Source organism: Panthera onca, chromosome A2, assembly GCF_046562875.1.
Source record: "Panthera onca isolate mPanOnc1 chromosome A2, mPanOnc1 haplotype 2, whole genome shotgun sequence".
NCBI classification, from domain to species: domain Eukaryota; kingdom Metazoa; phylum Chordata; class Mammalia; order Carnivora; family Felidae; genus Panthera; species Panthera onca.
In genome coordinates this window covers 20109210-20131945 of record NC_138340.1, presented here as the reverse complement: position 1 = coordinate 20131945, position 22736 = coordinate 20109210, and the positions used below count along the sequence as shown (strand labels likewise).

The window sequence follows — 22736 nt, the reverse complement described above, 5'->3', positions numbered from 1 at the left end:
TCATAAATAACATACTCCCCCTCTCACTGCAAAAGAAGAGTCTTGAAAATTAACTCCCTCCCTCTGATAGATGGTGTAACTTCAGCATTTCTCCAATAAAATATTAATGGTTTTTGGCAGTACAGTGGAGATACTGCTTTGTCAACCACTTTCACATTGACAATGTGTATTACCTTATTGATCTCTCCTCTTCATGGTCTTGGTTTAACCATTATCATCTCTCTTCTGGACCAGTGTAATCACCTCCTAACTGATCTTTCAAATGTCTCCCTTTCCTAAATGCCAAGGGGTTACTTAAATCATCTAAAACTAAGTGGATGTGGTGTCATCAGCATATTTTAACCAATCACTAGGGTATTTTGTAAGGAAAAATTATAAATATAAACATTTATTAAGTAATCAAATGAGTTGTGATTATAGAAGCAGCATGTTATACCCAATCAAATTAATATTTAGAGCATGATTATTGATGTTGGTAGTTTGTCCTCAATTATGAGACACATGAGGGATTATGATTGAAAAGAGGTCTGTAATGCCTCTGTAGCAGTCTGCTCTCCTCACAGAGGAGATAACCAGCATAGTACTTCAACTACTACATGTCCAGGGATTTTACTCAAGGGATAGGACAGAGAGGCGAGAGGTTTTTGGTTTTCTACATGCGATTCCCAAGTATCCAGAGCACCAGAATTACCGGAGCAGGTGTGCAGGCTCTGTTCAACAGAGTTCAGAATACTCTTCTCATTCACTCATGCACCAGAGCACACAGTAGCATTTGCCTCTTCCCTACCACCTCCTTAACTTGTTTTTTTTTTTTATTTTTTAAAGTTAACATCCAAATTAGTTAGCATATAGTGCAACAATGATTTCAGGAGTAGATTCCTTAGTGCCCCTTACCGATTTAGCCCATCCCTCTACAATGGGGAGCCCATTGTAGCCCTCCCACAACTCCTTCAGTAACCCTCAGTTTGTTCTCCATATTTGAGAGTCTCTTCTGTTTTGTCCCCCTCCCTGTTTTTATATTATTTTTGTTTCCCTTCCCTTATGTTCATCTGTTTTGTCTCTTAAAGTCCTCATAGGAGTGAAGTCATATGATTTTTGTCTTTCTCTGACTGACTAATTTCACTTAGCATAATACCCTCCAGTTCCATCCATGTAGTTGCAAATGGCAAGATTTCATTCTTTTTGATTGGCGAGTAATACTCCATTGTATGTATATACCACATCTTCTTTATCCATTCATCGATCTATGGACATTTGGGCTCTTTCCATACTTTGGCTATTGTTGATAGTGCTGCTATAAACATGGGGGTGCATGTATCCCTTCAAAACAGCACACCTGTATCCCGTGGATAAATGCCTAGTAGTGCAATTGCTGGGTCATAGGGTAGTTCTATTTTTAGTTTTTTGAGGAACCTCCATACCGTTTTCCAGAGTGTCTGCACCAGCTTGCATTCCCACCACCTCTTTAACTTCTAAATTTCCGTGTTTATGATGGCTATTCACCCAACTTTCTTCTCATCTTTCCCCAAGGGGGGCAACACAAAAAAATGTTTAAGAAATTTTAAAGGGCTATTTGTAAGACCTTTAAGTTTGCATTTTTAGAAGGGGGCCTACTATAGGGAAGTAGTGGTTAGAGTATATTCCCATATTTTATTTCACTTAATTCTCATAATCCTATAAGATTGGTATTACCATGTTCATTTTACTGAGAAGAGTGAAATGAGCTGGAGTCTAAACATAGGTCTAAACAGCTGGTCCCCAAAGCTGGTGTAGAGAAAAAGAGGCTACAGAGTACTGTAACCCTGAAAGCCTTACTCCTATACCAGGCTTCAGGGTACTTGTGTCCCTGATGTCAGTCAGCATTCCCATTTTGTCTCTACTACAACTATTTAGTCTTGCCTATGGTTTAAAACTTAATTTAGTGCAAATACTCTATATTAAAATTCTCTCCCATTGGGTGTGACCTGCTTTATTTTGGCCTTTATTTGGTTGAAAGTCCTAAAAAGCTGGAAAAGAGGCAACAACCTACAGATTTAAGAACACTACTGATGCTGACCACTGTTTTATGTAGTCCTTACTTATAGTGCAAAAAAAGAGAGAAGTATCCAGAAGAACGAAGAAAAACAGCACATATTTCTATAAAAATGGCCCAATTGAACAGAATCTCCAAGACCAAGCTGATACAAATAAACCAATTTGATATATTCTGGATGTGCACTCATAGGCCATGAGAAATTACATTTTTATTTATGAGAAATTTAAACTATTTCTTATTTTACAACTTATATATGTTTATTTTAACACAGACTTAAAAAAAAAGACAATTAGCATGCGTGCACACACACACACACACACACACACTCTCTCTCTCTCTCTCTTTAATAGGAATACTTAATTCAACTTCTCTTTCCAGGTGATAGAAGGGCTTCTTCCACGAGTAACACTTTTTGGCCCCTTGTAGTCACTTTCCTGGGAGAAGGAGTGACTTCTTTGGCCAGTGCTTTTAGGAGAAGGACCTGGGCATGAACATCTCAGTTCTGCCTCTCCCCTCTTTCGGGACCAACCTGTTTGCAGAAAACACACAATCCCTCTGTGCCTCCACAGAGGCTCCAAATTGATGATGACTCTAATAGTCTTTCTAATTCAGGGTTCACATTAATCACAAGTTGTAGTGGGTTGAATGGTGGCACCTAAAAAGTATATCCATATCCTAATCCCTGGGACCTGTGAATGTTACCTTATTTGGAAAAAGGGTCTTCGCAGATGTAATTAAATTAAGGTTCTTGAGATCAGTAGATAATCCTGGATGATCTGGGTGAGTCCAACCTCAATGACAAATGTCCTTAGAGAAAGGCAGGGGAAGATTTAAGAGATGAGAAGAAATTACAGACAGAAGAGGAGGAGGCAATGTGACCACAGAAGCAGAATTAGAGTGATGAAGCCCTAAGACAAGGCAGGCTGACAGCCCCCAGAAGATGCAAAGAACAGATTTTCCCCTAGAGCCTCCAGAAGGAGTGTGGTCCTGCTGGCATCTTGATTTCAGATTTGTGGCCTCCAGATTGTGAGAATAAATTTCTATGTTATACATCACCACCCTTGCGGTAATCTGTTATAGTAGCCATGGGAAACAAATATAAAAGTCCGTGTGGCTCATAGATCTAAATAAACTATGATCTCAAATTTAAGTTTTCTTGCTAATAAAAGTGACATGTTTATTTATACTATTTACATACACACATATAGAGATGTACATATACACACTATAAATTTTGATTCTATTCTACATCATATATCCATTTCTATTTATAGCTGCTTAACATTTTGCTCTCAGAACCAAATTACTGATATCCACTAACTTCCTCAAACTGCAACAAACAACATTTTATTCTGACTTTAATAAGCTGAAATTATTAAATAATTGGGAATGAAGATTGACCTTCGTCAAATATCTTTTTTGATTATCAGGGTGATTATATGGCTTTTCCCTTTTGGATAACTAATATGATGCATTATATGCTAATTGCACTGTGATCAGAGAGTGTGGCTTGTGCCTTATTGAATTTATGGAAATTTTTTCTATGAATAATTTTTGTAAATGTTCCACAGGCACTGGAAAAGATGTATTCTGTTCGTTGGATAAAAGATTTGTTTAGAGCTGGGAGGACCATATGGCTTGATGAGCTGGGATACTCCATTTACACCTGCTGTACTGGCATCAACAGCACTCCTTTTGATTATCAGAATGTCCTGATTTAGATGACAAATTATGCTCACCTTATCTGGAAGTAGGAGAGTAAGAGGTTAAGAGCATGGTCTCTTACCAGGCTGCTCAAGCACATGCCTCATGGCTCTATGCCCTGTTTTCTTATCTATAAAAGAGGAGTAACAATGGCCCATGATGAGTGTTCAAAGATGCTGACTATTATTTTCTGTCACATCAATCTTATTCAGATTCTCTAAGTCAGATTTATTTACCTGATTTAAATATTTATTTCCATCCTTATTTATTTTTGTCTTCCTGTATGTCAAGATGCATACTAAATTCTCTTGCTTTTATTGTACTTTTATCTTCTCTTTGTATTTGTAATAAACTGACTATAATAATTTTGAGTCAATATTTATTATATGCATTAAGGTCACAACAATTAGATCTTCACTATAAATTCCAACACATATCAGTATAAGTAAATCTCTATTCCTGTGGAGGGAGAAAAGGGCTTTCTGGAATTCTGGCAAACTGGGGGTGGAGATGTTGGTAAGGACACCTGGGTGCTGGCTCTCCTTTCTCCACCAGTTAAGAAGGCCGAATTTGGTCAACTTCCTTTAAACTGAGATATATAGACTGTTGGGCAAATTTCTCCAGAATGGGACTATGAACCCTGAATCTAATGACTAGCAGAGTAATAACCTTCTACTTTGCAGAGACCATGTAATCTGGGGCTGGTTCTGCTGAGGATTCTGGGGCTGAGAGAGTAAGTGGTGCTGTCACGTGCTGTGTCTGTGACTGCCCTGAGAGACCACTTTGTTTCCAGTGAGATCATGTATTCTTGGAGGATGAAATATGAAACTGAATTTACTTTTATAGTGTGTGTGTGTATGTTCTTTTTCTACCAATCCTGACACTCCTGACATAGCACACCCATTTCATACCTTTCACCTTACAATTTATCATCAATATTGTGACATTTGTTTGTATTTCTTATACTTAGATGTTTTATTTTTACACTTCTTGTGTCTCTTTTTTGTGAATCTCATGAATATCATATATATAGATTCTGTGTTTTTAACTTTACTTTGGAAATTTTTACCTAATAGGATTTTCTTTCAGCTCAATTATTTTTATTATTATAATTGATATGAATGGGACTTCTGTCCTTTCCTCTAGGCTTTCTGATTTTTTAAATGCTCTTTTATAGCAGTTTTTGTACTGTATGATCTATGTTTTTACATGTATCTTTGTGATGGATGATATATTTTGCATTTATTTCTATTAGGGTTTACTTCTGGTTAGACATGTTCAAATTTTCACACAAATATTAATGCAGTTTTTAACCTAATTTGTGCCTTTATTATTACTAGTTAATAAGAAATATGATAACCCAAGCCACAGCAATAAAAACTACATATTGGCCATAAAGAATTGACACTTAAAAATAACATGTCAAGTAAAATACAGCATCCTTTCTTGATAAAAACCCTAAAGAAAGTAGGGATAGAAGGATCATACCTCGAGATCATAAAAGCCATATATGAACAACCCAACTCTAATATCATCCTCAATGGGGAAAAACTGAGAGCTTTCCCCCTAAGGTCAGGAACAAGACAGAGATGTCCACTCTCACCACTGTTATTCAACATAGTATTGGAAGTCTTAGCCTCTATAATAAGACAACACAAAGAAATAAAAGGCATCCAAATTGGCCATGAGCAGGTTAAACTTTCACTCTTCGCAGTTGACATGATACTCTATATGGAAAACCCAAAAGATTCCACCAAAAAACTGCTAGAACTGATTCATGAATTCAGCAAAGTTGCAGGATATAAAATCAATGCACAGAAATCGGTTGCATTCCTATACACCAACAATGAAGCGACAGAAAGAGAAATCAAGGAATCGATCCCATTTACAGTTGCACAAAAAACCATAAAATACCTAGGAATAAATCTAACCAAAGAGGTGAAAAATCTATACACTGAAAACTTTAGAAAGCTGATGAAAGAAATTGAAGACGACACAAAGAAATGGAAAAAGATTCCATGCTCCTGGATAGGAAGAACAAATATTGTTAAAATGTCGATACTACCCAAAGCAATCTACATATTCAACACGATCCCTAACAAAATAACACCAGCATTCTTCACAGAGCTAGAACAAACAATCCTAAAATTTGTATGGAACCAGAAAAGACCCCAAATAGCCAAAGCAATCTTGAAAAAGAAAACCAAAGCAGGAGGCATCACAATCCCAGACTTCAAGCTATACTACAAAGCTGTAATCATCAAGACAGTATGGAACTGGCACAAGAACAGACACTCAGATCAATGGAACAGAATAGAGAACCCAGAAATGGACCCACAAATGTATGGCCAACTCATCTTTGACAAAGCAGGAAAGACTATCCAATGGAATAAAGACAGTCTCTTCAGCAGGTGGTGCTGGGAACACTGGACAGCGAGATGCAGAAGAATGAACCTGGCCCACTTTCTTACACCATACACAAAAATAAACTCAAAATGGATGAAAGACCTCAATGTAAGACAGGAAGCCGTCAAAATCCTCGAGGAGAAAGCAGGCAAAAACCTCTTTGATCTTGTCTGCAGCAATTTCTTACTCAACACGTCTCCAGAGGCAAGGGAAACAAACAAGCAAAAATGAAGTACTGGGACCTCATCAAAACAAAAAGCTTCTGCACAGCAAAGGAAACAATCAGCAAAACTAAAAGGCAACCAACAGAATGGGAAAAGACATTTGCAAAGGACATATCAGATAAAGGGTTAGTATCCAAAATCTACAAAGAACTTATCAAACTCAACACCCAAAAAACACATAATCCAGTGAAGAAATGTGCACAAGACATGAATAAACACTTCTTCAGAGAAGACATCCAGATGGCCAACCGACACATGAAAAAATGCTCAACATCACTCATCATCAGGGAAATACAAATCAAAACCACAATGAGATACTACCTGACACCTGTCAGAATGGCTAACATTAACAACTCAGGCAACAACAGAAGTTGGCGAGGATGTGGAGAAAGAGGATCTCTTTTGCAATGTTGGTGGGAATGCAAGCTGGTGCAGCCACTCTGGAAAACAGTATGGAGGTTCCTCAAAAAACTAAAAATAGAACTACCCGACGACCCAGCAATTGCACTACTAGGCATTTATCCATGGGATACATGAGTGCTGTTTCGAAGGGACACATGCACCCCCATGTTTATAGCAGCACTATCAACAATAGCCAAGGTATGGAAAGAGCCCAAATGTCCATCAATGGATGAATGGATAAAGAAGATGTGGTATATATATACAACGGGGTATTACTCAGCAATCAAAAAGAATGAAATCTTGCCATTTGCAACTACGTGGATGGAACTGGAGGGTATTATGCTAAGTGAAATTAGTCAGAGAAAGACAAAAATCATATGACTTCACTCATATGAGGACTTTAAGAGACAAAACAGATGAACATAAGAGAAGGGAAACAAAAATAATATGAAAACAGGGAGGGGGACAAAACAAAAGAGACTCATAAATATGGAGAACAAACTGAGGGTTACTGGAGGGGTTTTGGCAGGGGGGATGGGCTAAATGGGTAAGGGGTATTAAGGAATCTACTCCTGAAATCATTGTTTCACTATATGCTAATTTGGATGTAAATTTTAAAAAATAAAAAATAACATGTCAAGTAAAGGTTATGATATGCCTTCTATGCCTAGAATTTTTTGTTATTGTTGCTTTTTTTTGAATTATTATATGTTAAATGAAAGATTAATTTTTAAATCAAAATATAATCACTTCAGGGGTGCCTGGGTGGCTCAGTTGATTAAGTATCCAACTTTGGCTCAGGTCATGATCTCACAGTTCATGAGTTCAACTCCCACATCAGGCTCTGTGCTGACAGCTCAAAGCCTGGAGCCTGCTTCGGATTCTGTGTCTCCCTCTCTCTGTCGCTCCCCTGCTCATGCTCTGTCTCATAAATAAACATTAAAAAAATTATTTAAAAAATATGATCACTACCATTTCTTGTTTTTGAAGAAATGCCATTAATTCGCTGAGTCACTTACTCAACTGTGGTGTTGACCATCTCTTCCTCTGTAAGATAGTGAAGCCCCACTCAGTGCACAGGGTTGGTATGAAGTTTCAGTGTGATTATATTATCTAGAAGGGCTCTGAAAGAGTACAGAGCATGAAGCAAATGTATGCTGGCATTTCTACTGAAAATAGGTTGAATTTTATGTGACTCCATAGAGTAATGAAGATATCATGCATGGAATTATATAGGATTTATAGTTTAGATGTAAAAGTGGAACTTGCCAATAACCAAGAGTCATTAGCAAAAATAATAAAAGAAACTCCTTTTTATTTATTTATTTATTAAAAAAAAATTTTTTTTTAACATTTATTTATTTTTGAGACAGAGAGAGACAGAGCATGAACGGGGGAGGGTCAGAGAGAGGGAGACACAGAATCTGAAACAGGCTCCAGGCTCTGAGCTGTCAGCACAGAGCCCGACGCGGGGCTAGAACTCACGGACAGCGAGATCATGACCTGAGCCGGAGTTGGCAGTTTAACCAACTGAGCCTCCCAGGCGCCCCAAGGAAACTCCTTTTTAGATGACAGGCTGCATGCCCATTTCTTGGTTATACCTTATTCCCTCTCATTTATATACTAGTTTTTCCTGTTTGATTCACTAGTTCATATGGATTTTTTTGTCTCTTATATTACCTTATTCTTTTTTTTTTTTTTTTTCAATTTTGTAGATGAGGAAACTGAAATTCAGGGAATTAGGATGATTTCTGTATATCTAACAGCTTCTATCTACCAATCCTCTCTTCTATCCAACCTTCTAATAGATGAAAGTATTATCTTAAAAAAAATCAAGATGGGATCATACATACCACTAGCTACTTTTATTATTTTATTTTATTTTTTAAAATATTTATTTATTTATGAGAGACAGAGAGACAGAGCATGAGCAGGGAAGGGGCAGAGGCAGAGGGAGACACAGAATCTGAAGCAGGCTCCAGGCTTTGAGCTGTCAGCACAGAGCCCAATTCGGGGCTCAAACTCATGAACCCGTGAGATCATGATCTGAGCTGAAGTCAGATGCTCAACTGACTGAATCACCTATGCGCCCCCATCTGGCTACTTTTAAATCAGCTACCAAAGTTGTTATATGAAGGAAGTTCTCTGTTGGTCTACTCTTAAAGCCATCATTCTTTCAATGTCACACTCGCTGGAGAACAGAAAAGGAAGGGAGAATGCATGTGTGTTTTTCAAGCCTGTGGCAGAAAATACTTGGGACCTCAATGCGCCAACACTTAGGTATATGTTAGAGTCATGAGCTTTCTCACCTCTACATGAACAGGAGTGAGTAATCCTGAGCTGACTTTCTTTACTCTCACTTATATTTAATGAGTTCTGTTTTGCAGCAGCACTAACACACAAACAAATCCACTGGACTCTGAGGCTAGAGATAGTAGGCACTGCAAGTCAAAACAGAGCAGTTCCATAGGCACAGACCTTCTGGATTTAGGTCTTCTTTGTATGGCCTGAGCAGACATTTGGTATAGATGCTCATACACTGACAACAGACACAGCAGGTAACAGTCCTGGGTAGATGATGATCTGTGGAAAATTGGGAAGGAGATGATTCACAGAAAATTGGGAAGAACTGAGTTAGGAGAGGGAGAAATATGAGCTACTGCTTTAAGTGACTTGCAAGTGAGAAGCAGTATTTTCATTTAATGTTGTTATACATAAAGACTTGAGCTTTTTTTTTTTTGGCCTGTACCAAAATAAGGATGGCCCAATGGCCCTTTACCCATCTACAAATGGGTGTCTATTTAAGAATGGCTCCTAAACAAGTACTCTTAACTTGAGGCAGTTTCGTGGATAAGGTGGCTATGAAACAAAGACACCAAAGGCAGTGTTCAGAGGAAATGTCTGTGTCTATCTCAAATACAAGGAGAGGGTCCCTTCCAGTCATCACAAAAGAGAAGAGGTTGCCACCTTACATTTCCATCCTCACAAATCCTTTCATGTTATGGGGCATTCTCTGAATCCCTTTATTTCAAATGTCAGAGCACTGTTTAGGGTAAGTGACATTAGCTTGAAATTATCTCAATCAATGCAAGTTTTAGATGCTCATAAAGCTTATCTGACACAATCGGTTAAAACATTTTTTTTTAAATAGCAAAATTACACAGATTTAGTAATAATTCTTGGGTATGACTTCCAAATTGAAGACCTGGACGTTATTGTAAAACTCACCTTAAAAGCAGCATAGTAAATAGCAGTATCATTAAGGTCACATACAAGGGCCTACAGGACAAATGAAGACACAGAAACATAAAGTGTCCAAGTGTTCAGCAAAAATGTAATTGAGTCTCAAGATGAACTTTTGGTGAAAGCATCATCAAGGATTCAAAGAGTGATAAATCAGAACCAACCTGATTGAAGTGAAAGAATGTGCCTTGGAAAACCATGTCAAATGACATAGAAAGAGGCTCTAATGTTGATAAAAACCTGATGGCATGGTTGCATATGAAGAATCTGAATAAAATTTTCTTATACCACGTGAGAGTGGGGAAAAAGCAATACTTCTCAATTTTATATAACATGTTATTATGTAATGGGTACTACACATTTAATATAAAATATCATTTAAAATATAACATAATAGATTTAATATTCTAGTTGTTTTTTGTATTTCATTAAGTTTGACCTAAACATGTTTATTTAAACTGTCTCATTGTGAATTTGAATTGGTCACTGCACATTCAGAAGCATCATGTATTTGGTCACATGCATCATTTACAGCACCCTGACTTCACCCCAGTGTTGGCTTTAGCTTATTAGCACTCTTCTCCTTTTGTGTCCTAGGCTCCAGGTTCAACATGCCCTGTGCCTGCCTGTGACCCCAGTCCCTCTGGCCAAGAGGAAACATATGACATCTATATCAGACTGAACTGCATATAGTTGTTATTCATTTGTGACTTTTAAGGCTTCTGGCACACTAGGAAGCAACCTGGTTTTCACGTCTTGTCTTCTTGTTGAGATTTTCTTAAAAGGATGTGAGGCCTTTACCACACACACATGACATTAAACAACATCTATAAAGCCAGAACAATGGTTATAGCAAGAAACATATGGGAGCTTCAATCTTCGCTGGTTGAGGCTGACTCTGAATAATGAAAGAAATGATGAGAATGTCAACAACTAATGAGATACTTTGCCAATTCATTGATTAAAATTATGCAAGGTTTTTTTTAATCCTTGCAAAATCCTTTCCTAACAAAGGCTAAAACACTATCAATAGCAATTAGTAAGCCCTTAAAGTTTCCAATTTAATTTAACAGAGCTGTCTCATGAAACTCATTGGAAAACATTGCTTCTTCTGAGAGCTGGATTCACTGTGTTGATGTGGATTTAAAGCACTAATCCTAGAGGAATTCCATACTGTGCACAAAATCAATTTCACAAACATGCATTTGGGAAGTCTGTCTGACAGTCTTAATATTTTCAAATGGAAAAATTATCCTACATTTTGACTCTATTATCCTTCAAAAAACTTTTTTGGTAACCATCTTCTGTTGTTTTAGAAGCAATTAGGCCAATTAAGCCTGACAGCGTGATTTCAAGAGAGATGCTGTGCAAGCCCCTATCCACAATGAGAATTCGCACTGAAGCAAGGAACAGCTGATACATGCAAAGAGATGCAATTCAGGAGTGCTATCTATAAACTCCTTGCCCTTGGGGAGGATAGAGTGGAGTAAAAGATAATGATGATGATTTTGGATTCCTGTTTAGTCCTTTTCAAAGGGAGGAAGGTGTTTCAAGAAGCAGTTCCCACCAGCTATCGATGAAGAGACTTGGTATATGGAGCAAGTCTGTGACTGATGCATGAAAGGAAGAGAAAACCCACCAAAATTTCCTTTTTAGGTTACTATTCCAAAGGAAGATCCTCATCCCATAAAGTACAGAACTCTGAACAGAATAGTACTTATGGCAAAATATGTAATAAGGGGGTCTGTACTTTTATTTTAAAATCAGTAAAAGTGTGGTTGATTTTATAAAGGCCCAAATTAAGTGTAATTGTGAAGTAAGTTCATTTTATGCCTGAATCATAACAGATAATACAGAAAAATATCCATACAATATTATGGTGAAGATATATTAACATGGTGATTGATAGTATTAGATTTTATTTGGGAAAACAATATTGGGTTAAAACCATAGAGCACAGATAATTGTTTTGTTTTTTTTTTTAATTCTCATAGTTAGAAATACACTTGCTTTGAAAAGTCACTAAACTCTCCACTGATCATGTTTTCAGCACTACTATTCATTCCTAAGTCTCTACCTGAAAAGACTGATGATATGCCTCAATTCCATGTTTCTTTTCTTCATTTGTTTTTTTCTATTGCTTAACAAGAATCAGGAGGAGGATGCACTGCTTCTATAAGGCAGATTCATTGGCTGTTGAACACTAAAAATAATGCCAGGGCTAACTGGGTGTGACTTATGGATCTGTGGTCCCAGATGTGAAGAGTGAAGCCACAGCTCCTCAGAAAAACTTGTTTTTCTTTAAAGACAGGCAATTTGACTCGTGATCATTCTTTGAAGCAATCTGCATTGGTACCTACCTCAGTTACAATAGCTAGGGGGCAAGTATTAGACAAAGATGACTCTTACATCCAAAACACATAAGAAATTGCATTATTAGCTTTTCTATAAATATGTAATAATGTTGGTTAATCCTAAATAGAAGAGGCAGTTTAGAAGATTATACTGCCAGACTTCTAGCTTAGGATAGAATTTTCCAAATTTAGCTGCTTTAGGATCACATGGGAAACTTACTAAGAATATAGCTTCCTGAGCCCCACCCCAAACCTTAGATCAAAATCTCTGTATTTTCAAAAAACTCCCTATCCTACATACTCTGGTGGTTTTGTGTCCCACAAAGCTTGAACGCTGCTGCTCTCAAGGGTACTGCTGGAATGCCTTATGTTGCAAATCATTAATATTTTTGATGTCTATTACTTACGTGTAAACCTTAAGAACAAAGTCCTTTTCTTCCTTTAATTCTGTGAGCGACTGTAGAACATCCAGGATGCTTAGGACTGCACAGCCATATGGTCGCCGGTAGTGCAGGTGAGCAGGGCCTTTCTTTGAGTCATTCAGGAGCATCCGGCCTGGAGCACAGCAGGAAACACCAGTCACACTGAGAACTCCATGCTCCTTTCCAGTATCACCTGATTGTCATCCAAGGATGCCAGAAATATAGGTGCTAGCTTAGAGATACGCTAAATCGGAAGACTAATTTAGGATTGAAGGGAGCCATCCGAGGATGCAGAATCTGTATGTGGAGGAATGCCAAACAGGCCTTTGGCCAGGGCTCTTCCCTTGCACCACATTCAATTGATCATACTTATTATCTACCTTAATACCAACCGTCCATTTATTAATAATATTAGAATGAAACAGTGGTTTTACAAATTTCTTAGAAAAACCAGTGTGTTAACAGACTTAAACTTCTTAGGCATATTAAGGATACAAAGTTTAATGTTTTAGCTGCCAGGTAAAAACTATGTATGCAAAGATAGTAACAATGTGTTATTCTTCCAACCAAACAACCACATGTTATTCTTCCAGCTGCTCCTGAACCACGGCTGGAGCCAAAGTAGTCTCAGAAAGTGAATAGGAGCTTGCCTCTCCTGCCTACCAAGGCTGTGCCTATAGTGGCAAGAGGACTTGCAAAAATCAAACTGGAACCTCAGCAAATGCTTATGAAGTACAGCAAAACAGAACCCAAAAGTATAGCAAAATAGGTGTTTTGTTGGCAAAGGATTAAAAAATATTCTTTGACAAAAATGTACAAGATATGCCAGAACCCAAACCTATCAAGGAAGACTTGGTTAGTCATACCCTCCAAATTATGTCATACGCCTGAAATAAAGCTGAGCAAATCAACCACGGAACAGTAGCAAAAATCACTGTTTTCATCTTGGGTGTGGTAAAAGTGATATACTATACATCTACTGCAGCAAGGACAGTAATTTACTGTAAAATAGCACAGATACATACTTTTGGATACAAAATCCAACAAAGGCCATTCACCACCAGTTAAGTTGGCAAGCCTGCAACCCGCTGTAAGATCTCTGAAATGGAAAGCTGGTACAAAGGCAGGGCATTGTGATAGAAAGAATATGAAAAATCAGACCCCTTGAAATAAAGAGCTTGGGTCCAAAACCAAGTAGGGAGCAGAAGATTTTAAGTGAAAAAATACTTTCATTTATGTCAAATTCATAGCTACCAGAGCAGCTGAGCCTAAGGTAGAGTTCCAATACAAGCTAGATGCTCATCGTGAGACCTGACATTGTAGGTAAGAGCTAGGGAGATGATAGAGCTCAAACATAGTAGATACTTATCCCAAGGTGGACTGGTCTTAGTCATGTGAACGGATAAGGTCGACAGTACCTATTCGTATCACATGCGCAACTATATATAAATCTCTCTTCATATCTTTGCTGCTCAGATCCTAAGGAAAGAAAAGAAAACAAGTAAATTAAGGCAATAAATACACAGAAAATAATAAAAATTCATTTTGAACCTCATAATCATTTGCCTTTGTTGCTTTTAGCAAATGTTATAGATGGGGAGAGGGACTAAAGCACATAGAGGTTTAGTGTTTATAAGATTCCTGCAGTGAAAGTTTGAATATCTTATATGCCTCTGGGAGTTTATCTTATTGATAATATTTTTCCAGCTTTTATTGAGAACACCCAACAAATATCTACAAGAGTTTTCACATTATAAATCATCTTGATATTGCCTTATCCATGTTTATTCTAATATCACATGAAAATATTTTATAACAAAAGGAGCGTTCAATGCAGGAAAAAAATGGGAAAACACCAATCAGCTTATTAATGACTAAAATTCTAAGTTTATTCTTTACTAATTTTATGTTTGTTCTGTTGTCCACAATGATTATTATACAGTAGATATGTTCCCTTGCGAAGAGACTAATTTAGCCTTAATGAAACCTCAATAATTGGATGTCCATTTCTAACTTCAGATATGCATCATCCATACTGAAGTATAATGCTGAAAATAATCTTATCTGGAAAATTCTAAGGGCTTCCTATAAGTAAACAAATCTGATCCAGTCAGGAACTTATAAAATTAGAGTTATGAAAATGATTTTATACATTAAGTTATTTATGCTAAGAACACATTTTGAAATAAAAATTATCATTATTTTTATTATAAAAATCATGATTATGTATTTATACTTCAATTGTACTTAAAGTAATAACACACTCTTTAATATATACTCTGTTTCAGACTTTTCTCCAGGTCAACAACCACCGCTCACTCTGAAATACTGTTGTGAATTCATAATGATTGATGGAATAACCTCTGTCCTTAATGGGACAGGTTTCCAAGATTTCCCTTTTGCTTCTAAAGAAAAGGTCCCTTCGTTTCCTTTCCTTCCTATCTTTCATCTTCTGATTGGTCACCTTTGCTTTTCTCTTTTTAGTAAATCCAGGAAAGGGACAATCAAGTGACAGTTATAATTTCGAATGAGCTTTGAGATCCAGAGTCTCCATGTTTGCTTTATTTTTATACCTTGTTGCAGGGTTAGGACCAGGGTGAGGCAAGCAAGGCATCTAAGGTGCAAAGTTTAATAAGGAGGTCTCACTCTCAGGGTCCTGGGCTTTGCTTGCCTCCCCGCAGTCCCAGCTCTACCCTATGGAGTGGGCCAAAACATACCAAAGGAAAGGAGACATTAAAAAGTAATGTGCAAGGGTGAAATTGAAAGTTTTAGATTCTAGATGGTTATGATGTTTCACCAAATTCTTGATGGAATAATGAAACGTGCTTGTAATGAAACAGATTACAAAATAATTTAACATGAGTTGGTATCTCTGGAAACACTAAGAAATATTTTTACATGAAAGATGTCTTTTGATATTGAAAAAGTATGGTTCAGGTTCCATTTCACCAATTTCTTTAATTTAGAAATGTAATTTAAAATGACATCCTCAAAATATCACTGTATTTTGACACATTAAAAATGGCTACTAAATAACAAATAAAAATTAAAAAACAGATTACCACTTATATGTGTTTTTTTGGGGGGACTGAAATATATCTATTTACTGAAAGATATAGAAATGTTTGACACATTTCAAAATGAAATGGTTCCTTCTACATAGCTTGGACTGTGTTAATCCAAACTATCAAATAACCAGTTTAATTACTAATCCCTACATCTCAGAATTCAAGCCAGTTACCAAAGATGATCAAACAATAATCAGATCAGCTGTACACATGAGCACAGGACCTCTCTATTGGCTCTTAGTATGTGGAAGAAAGAAAACTTAAATACAGTTTATGGTATTGTCCAAGTAGTTCCAAGTAGGGGCCCTTTCTGACCGTGTTGTACATGGTACCCAGAACTCTGTGTGGTATTTATTTGAAGTGAATAAGTACGTAATGGTAATATTCAGTAAAAAAAAAACATTTTAAGTAAAATTATTGTCAGTCCCACATAATTTCAATGTCAAATTTCAATGTGAAAGCTATCACATTAAACATAAGTGTATGGTTAAACACAGTTAACACAGAGTTAGTAAACATACAGTCGTTAAGACTAAGTACCAAGTATGACTATCCAGGTTAAAATACTTACAAGTCCTGTAAAACCAAGATGGGAGGAGAGATTCCCACCATTCATCTGGTGAGCAGAATAAGAATTTAGATTTACTCATTGGAGCATATACACTCCAATCCTACTCGGGGTTCAGCATCTTAGACTCAGTTAATGATGTTCCATTTGAAACATGGAAAAGTCAACTCACTTTCCTGTGCCTGAACTGCCCTTTTTCTGTAGAGATAATGGGATTTACAAATATAAAACAAAGCCAGTGTATTCATACTTATGCTACAGAAGAAGCAGAAGAGCATAAATAAATGTAGAAAATCTAATGCCAATGAAAGCAGGGAAAACAGCACAAGTTCATTTTCTGAGTTGGTCACTCAAATATAATAAAAAATAAACATATTCATTTACTTATGTAACAAATCATTATGGAGGCCCTAGTATTTGCCAGGCACTTTGTGTGAATCACTGGGTATTGAATAATGAGTAAATTCACAGACATGTTCTCACACACTCATACACTCATAGCCACTGTTTATCATGAAAGTTAGCAAAATCCTCACAGTATTAGACATTCACATAAATATGAAACACCTCCTTCTTGATAAAATTCTTCCCGGACAGGAAGCTCTGAAATCTAACAAGGTCAGAAAAAAAACACAGGTTTTACAGAGAACAGGGTTGAACCATGAGTAATGTGCTGGTCTGTAATGTGGCTCTGAAGTGTGCTTATGTAATCCTGCAAAACTGCAGTTTGTATGGTTCTCTCTTCTTGATGTTGAGGTAAGCTAACAGGCTGGCATCGACCACAGCTTTGGCTGCATTTTTGTGCATTTACTCTCAAACTTTGTAGCACATATGCCAATCTTTAAAACTCCTTTAGCCCACTGGAGGAACTCAAGTCTTAAGTGAGAAAATAGGTTCCACCAAAATTATTACTTCATATAACTTAAAGTTAAACATGAAAATTCTGGCTAAGATGATCTTGTTCAAAAATTTCATGTGCTTTGTAAAAATTTCTCAAATCACTTCTTGGGATCTTAAAAAAAATCCAGGGCTATAGTGCAAAGGGAAGTATAGGAGTGGTATTTTTAGCAGCCTTGTGTCTTCCCATTGTGGCAGAATAAGAGCACATCATGAATGTTATGTGCATCTTTGATTTATAAAGTCAGAGTACAGCTTAGGCCTCTGGGCCAATATAGATAATTAAAATGCTGCGAAATGAAATTTTTGATTTACTGTAATTACATTGAAACATCATCATAATTAAGTTCATTTTTCAAGAGACAAGGACTGCACTCATGATATTCAAGGATAGCACATGCACAAAGCTCTGATGCCAAAGAACAAGGAATCAATTATTTCTTTTGCTGCTTTAACCAAATAATATCAGAGAGCCAGGATCCAGAAAGACCTCCTATAGTCACGGAGGCATTCTAGACAGATGTGTGTCTCATTTCTTACTAATTATTTCGGAAAAATGGCCCCAGAGGATCATCTCAGTGTTTAGACACTCTCACTTCAGAAGCTCTCCCCCAGTATTCTAACCTAAATCCAATGAACTGCAACTTGTACTTTTTCCCTTGTTCTTTCCTACTGAAGAAAGTGTTGATTTTCCCAGACTAAACCACTGCACCTCCCTTAACTGCCTTCATAGGTCTGCTTTATCTGCTCTTTCTTCCCGTATTATCTCCTAAGGTTTAGGAGATTCAAAGATGGATTAAAAAAATCACTTTATCTTTACTAGTCTTATAAATCTTTCTGTATATCTGGAGCATTTTCACTAGAAGCTATCCCCGTGAAAGTGGCTTCTGATTCTGCAGTAACATTGAGATTTTGAAAGATAAAGTTGTGGTAAATGAACAAAAAAGGTAAACAAATCCAATTTTATCTTTCAGAGAAAGTCACATATCGGATCCTTAGATAAGTCCCACTTGTGTCTAAGAGGCACAATGTAAGCTCTGAGCTACCTGACTGTCACCTATCAACCATGCACCATACATAAGGGCAATGGCACTGTGAGACTATCACACCTCCTTTCATTAATGGGTCTTAATGTATCTCAGTATCACTGAAGCAGATTAAAGAATCCGTGAGAGTCAAAACTGGTTTAAAATTGTAACATAGTCTTGTTTTTTCCTTTAGCAAATAAATTAACTGAAATAAACAAAGCTAAACACTTAGTTTTTTAACTAAATAAAAAATATTTAGTATATCGGAATCATCCTGAAGAATTCATAAGGCAATGTGGTATTGTGAGACTGAGCACTTTCCATAAGCAGATTAATAAGACTTCTCTGAGCTGATGCCTATGGTCTTAGAGACCATCAATGACAGCATGGTTATTTGGAAAAAATGAAAGTATAGATAATAGCAGGAAAAGACCCTCCATTTGGTATGTGAGAGAGATGAACTACTTAGTTTGTCTCTCTTTCTATGCACTCTGCAATCACTAAAAAACTGCAAAGCTATAAATCTGGTGGATGCCTTTAGAGAAACTATACTTCTACATCAGAGAAATTCCCAGTGGCCTTAAATAATAAAAGTAAGAAAGACTTCTCTAAGGTTTTGTCTATTCTATTAAATAGCTTATAGAATCTACACTAGTAAAATGTATTTGATTATATTTCTTTAACAAAAAGTTCAATTAAAAATTGTGGCTGATTTCAGTTTTCTTTAAATATTTTTCATTAAAACCTGATAGAAACATAAATCAAGTCCTATTCTCCCCAGTGTGTGGAGAAGAATAAATGCTTGTTTCCAGGGTGACAATATCCACACAGGAGGCCCCTGGCTAGAGTCAACAGCAGTGAAGGGAAAGAGAATTTGCACATACTGTAAAAAGGGCACACATTCGTTCTATCTTCTCTGGGTTCCTTGGCCCACCATTCTTGTTCAGTCTCACCAGAAACCGCTCACTGAAATGTAGGAGAGAGAGACAGAGAAATGTAAGGGACCACATGCTCCAAAACAAATAAAAAGGGCATTTATAGAGAAACCCTAAACACTTACAGAACAGCTCATAGTGACAGGCAAGGCCAAAAGTACATGTCTAATGGCAGGACACTATTCTTCTTGCCAAGCAGCATGCACTGGACACTATAAACTACCTAACAGCTGTTGTTTATTTGCTGGTTGTGGCTCTTCTCTCCCTAAAGGTGTGTGCTCCCTGAGGGGCAAAATGAAGATAGTATCTAGTATTTTTTTCCAAATACACCCAAAGCTCCAGTCATAACGCTAAGCCCATAACAAACACACACATTCTCTGATTGAACCATGGATCATAAAAATGTTCATCATACTAGAGCCAAAAGAACCTACGTTACCCAGTTTACGTCTTCCTATAAAACTCTTAAGAATAATTTTAGTACTAAAAAAAATGTTATAGGGACTTAACAAAAATTTGGGCAAAAAGTCAAAGAGAAATAATGTATTATAACTAAAGTTACCATCAGAATTTAATGGGGTCATTAAAATATTTTATTCCCCAAACAACACAGTTATTCCTTAATTCCTGAAGGAAATTACTGGATTAAAAAACCTGAGACAGAGTGTTTGTGACATCTGGAGAGGTGTCTCTTCACTCTCTCACTGTAGCCTGCTCCTGCCCAGGCTCAGTTTCCCACCTCTTCATCCCAAGGCTCCCCACCAACTGCAACAGGAAAACTGAGCCATGGCAAAGACTAAGTATGTGATTCTAAAAGTAATTTATTTCTCCTGTGCCCACAGTCATGTACTCACTACATACATGTGGTATCAGTAAAAAGGTAAATATTAAAATATTGTACTAGAATTAATATCAACTTCATAGGTTGCTTACTTTGTTCATGTATTCATCTGTTCATTTAGTCAACAAAGTTGTTAAATTCTGTGTGCTAAACATGGGAATACAAATGGGAACAAGATGCATACAAGGTACTTTTTTTCATAGAGCTTGTGGTCCTGGTAGACAATTAAATATGCAGAAATGAAGCTGAGAAATTATTTGGGCCAGATGTAAACTTGAGATTTTTTTTCAGCCAGGGGATTGGATGGGAATAAGGAGAAGATGTACACAGAAGGAGAAGAAAAAAAAAAACGGCTTTGGTTGGAATCCTGAGGGACATTGATATTTAGGAAGCAGGCAAGAGAAATACAGCTAGCAAAGTAGACACATGGGGACAAACAGAAAAACAACAAAAATAAGGAGGATGGTGGGATGTTATGTCAGTCAAGGGAAGAAAATGTCCAAAAGATGAGGGAGGGATCATTGAGGTCAAAGGCCACTGAGAATCAAGTGAGAGAAGCACAAGAGTGTCCCTGATAGTTCAGAAAAGAGACTAGTGTGATTCTTGCAATAACTGTTTTAGTGGAATGGTAGAGAAAGAGCCCAGTGTGAGAAGTAAGAAGTGAGAAGGCAGAAACAGTGAGTCTAGACTACTCTTCAGTGAAAAACTATGAAAAGGTGGAAGTGATGAATTTATAGCTGAATGGGCATGTTGGGTTGAGGGAGGTCTTTATTAACATGTGTACACACACACACACACACACACACACAATTATCAATAAAGGCACCAAAATTCAGCAAAGGAGCATAGTAATTTCAACAAATCGTGCTTAACAATCCATATGAAAAAAACTAAACCGTGATCCTTGCCTACAAGGCAATTAACTTGAATGGATCATAGACCTAAATATAGGAGCTAAAACTATAAAACTGTAAGAAGAAAACACAGGACAAAAATGAAGACAAGTACATTTTTATATTTTACTCACATTTATTATTTCTATATTTAGCATTAAAGAAAAATATTTGTGATCTCAGATTATTAAGAAAATATCATGAATCACAACAAAATGATAAACTGTACTTTATCAAAATTAAAACCATCTTCTCTTAGAAAGACACTCTTAAGAAAGTGAAAAGACAAGCTATAGACTGAGAGAAAATATTTACAAACACTCATCTAAGAAAGGACTGTATGGAGAACACACTATTGAGTTCTGAGAGTTCTTTATAAGTAATAACTCAATTTAAAAATGAACAAAATATCTGAACAGATCTTCACCAAAGAACATACAGGGATAGCAAATAAGCTTAAGAAAACATTAATCATTATAGAAATGAACATTAAAAGCACAGTGAGGTACCACTATACACCTATTAGAATGGCTAAAACTAAAGATTAGATATACCAAGGACTGGTGAGAATGTAGAGCAACTAGACCTCTCATAAACTGTTGAGGGAAATACAAACTGGTACAGCCACTTTAGAAAATAGTCTGAGAGTTTCTTATAAAGTTAAACATATTACATGACCCAACAATTCTACTTTTAGGTATTTACTCAGCAGAAATGAAAACTTATGTCCACACAAAGACCAAAAGTGAATATTTGTAGCAGCTTTATTCCTAATAGAAACTGTAAAGAACCCAAATGTCCAAAAGGAAATGATTGGACAATCCATATAATGGAATATCCACACAATGGTGGATTATATATATTATATTATATAAAATATATAAATATTTTTATTTATTAATAAAATATATAATTTTATATTAATAAAAATATACATTACTTCGCAATAAGAACTACTGAGATATATAATAATATGGATGAATCTCAAAAATGTATGCTAAGTGAAAGAAGCCAATCAATCACAAAAGACCATATACTGTATACCTTCACTTATAATCTAGAATAGGCAAAACTGTAAGGATGGAAACCAGATCAGGAGTTGCCAGGGTTGAGGAAGGAGGGCAGGGATTGACTGCAAAGGTGCATGAGGGAAATTTCTGGGGTGATGAAAGGTTCTACTTCTTGAATATGGTGGTGGTCTCACAGCTATAAATTTGTCAAAACTCACCAAAGGATGTATTAAAAAGAGTGAATTTTACTACATGCAAATTACAGTTCAACAACCTGACTTCAAAAAAAGATGGGATGCACCAAAGGACACTTACTTCTTTTTTTTTAATTGTTTTTTAATGTTTATTTATTTTGAAGGAGAGGGAGTCAGAGCACAAGCAGGGGAGGGGTAGAGAGAGAGAGGGAGACACAAAATCTGAAGCAGGCTCCAGGTACTGAGCTGTTAGCACAGAGCCCGACACAGGGCTCAAACTCATGAGCTGTGAGATCATGACCTGAGCTAAAGTCAGATGTTTAACTGACTGAGCCACCCAGGCACCCAAGATAACTTATATTAGGACAATGTTAGAAGAAGATGAGATACTGAAGACAGAGGAAAGACAGAAAATAATTAGCAAAGGAAAAAAAGGTTCCCACGTCCTAGAAGAACTGAGAGAATCAAGGAAAGAATGCAGGAGGAAACAATAGGTGTAGATACAAATAAGT

At 36.7% G+C, this 22736-nt stretch overlaps 1 protein-coding gene across 4 annotated transcripts in view; it reads right to left on the bottom strand.

Moving 5' to 3' along the window:
* DOCK3 (dedicator of cytokinesis 3) overlaps positions 1-22736 on the bottom strand; it is a 597071-nt gene that overhangs the window by 120708 nt on the left and 453627 nt on the right. For 3 of the 4 annotated variants that reach the window (XM_081794946.1, XM_078443039.2, XM_078443040.1), the window contains exons 10-12: positions 19236-19317; positions 14209-14269; positions 12776-12923 (exon numbers count right to left, since the gene is read on the bottom strand). In XM_081794946.1, coding sequence (XP_081651072.1) covers positions 12776-12923; positions 14209-14269; positions 19236-19317 — 291 coding nt within the window. Of the gene's footprint in view, positions 1-9249; positions 9355-12775; positions 12924-14208; positions 14270-19235; positions 19318-22736 lie in introns of all 4 variants that reach the window. The other variant, XM_081794945.1, reaches the window with a different exon arrangement.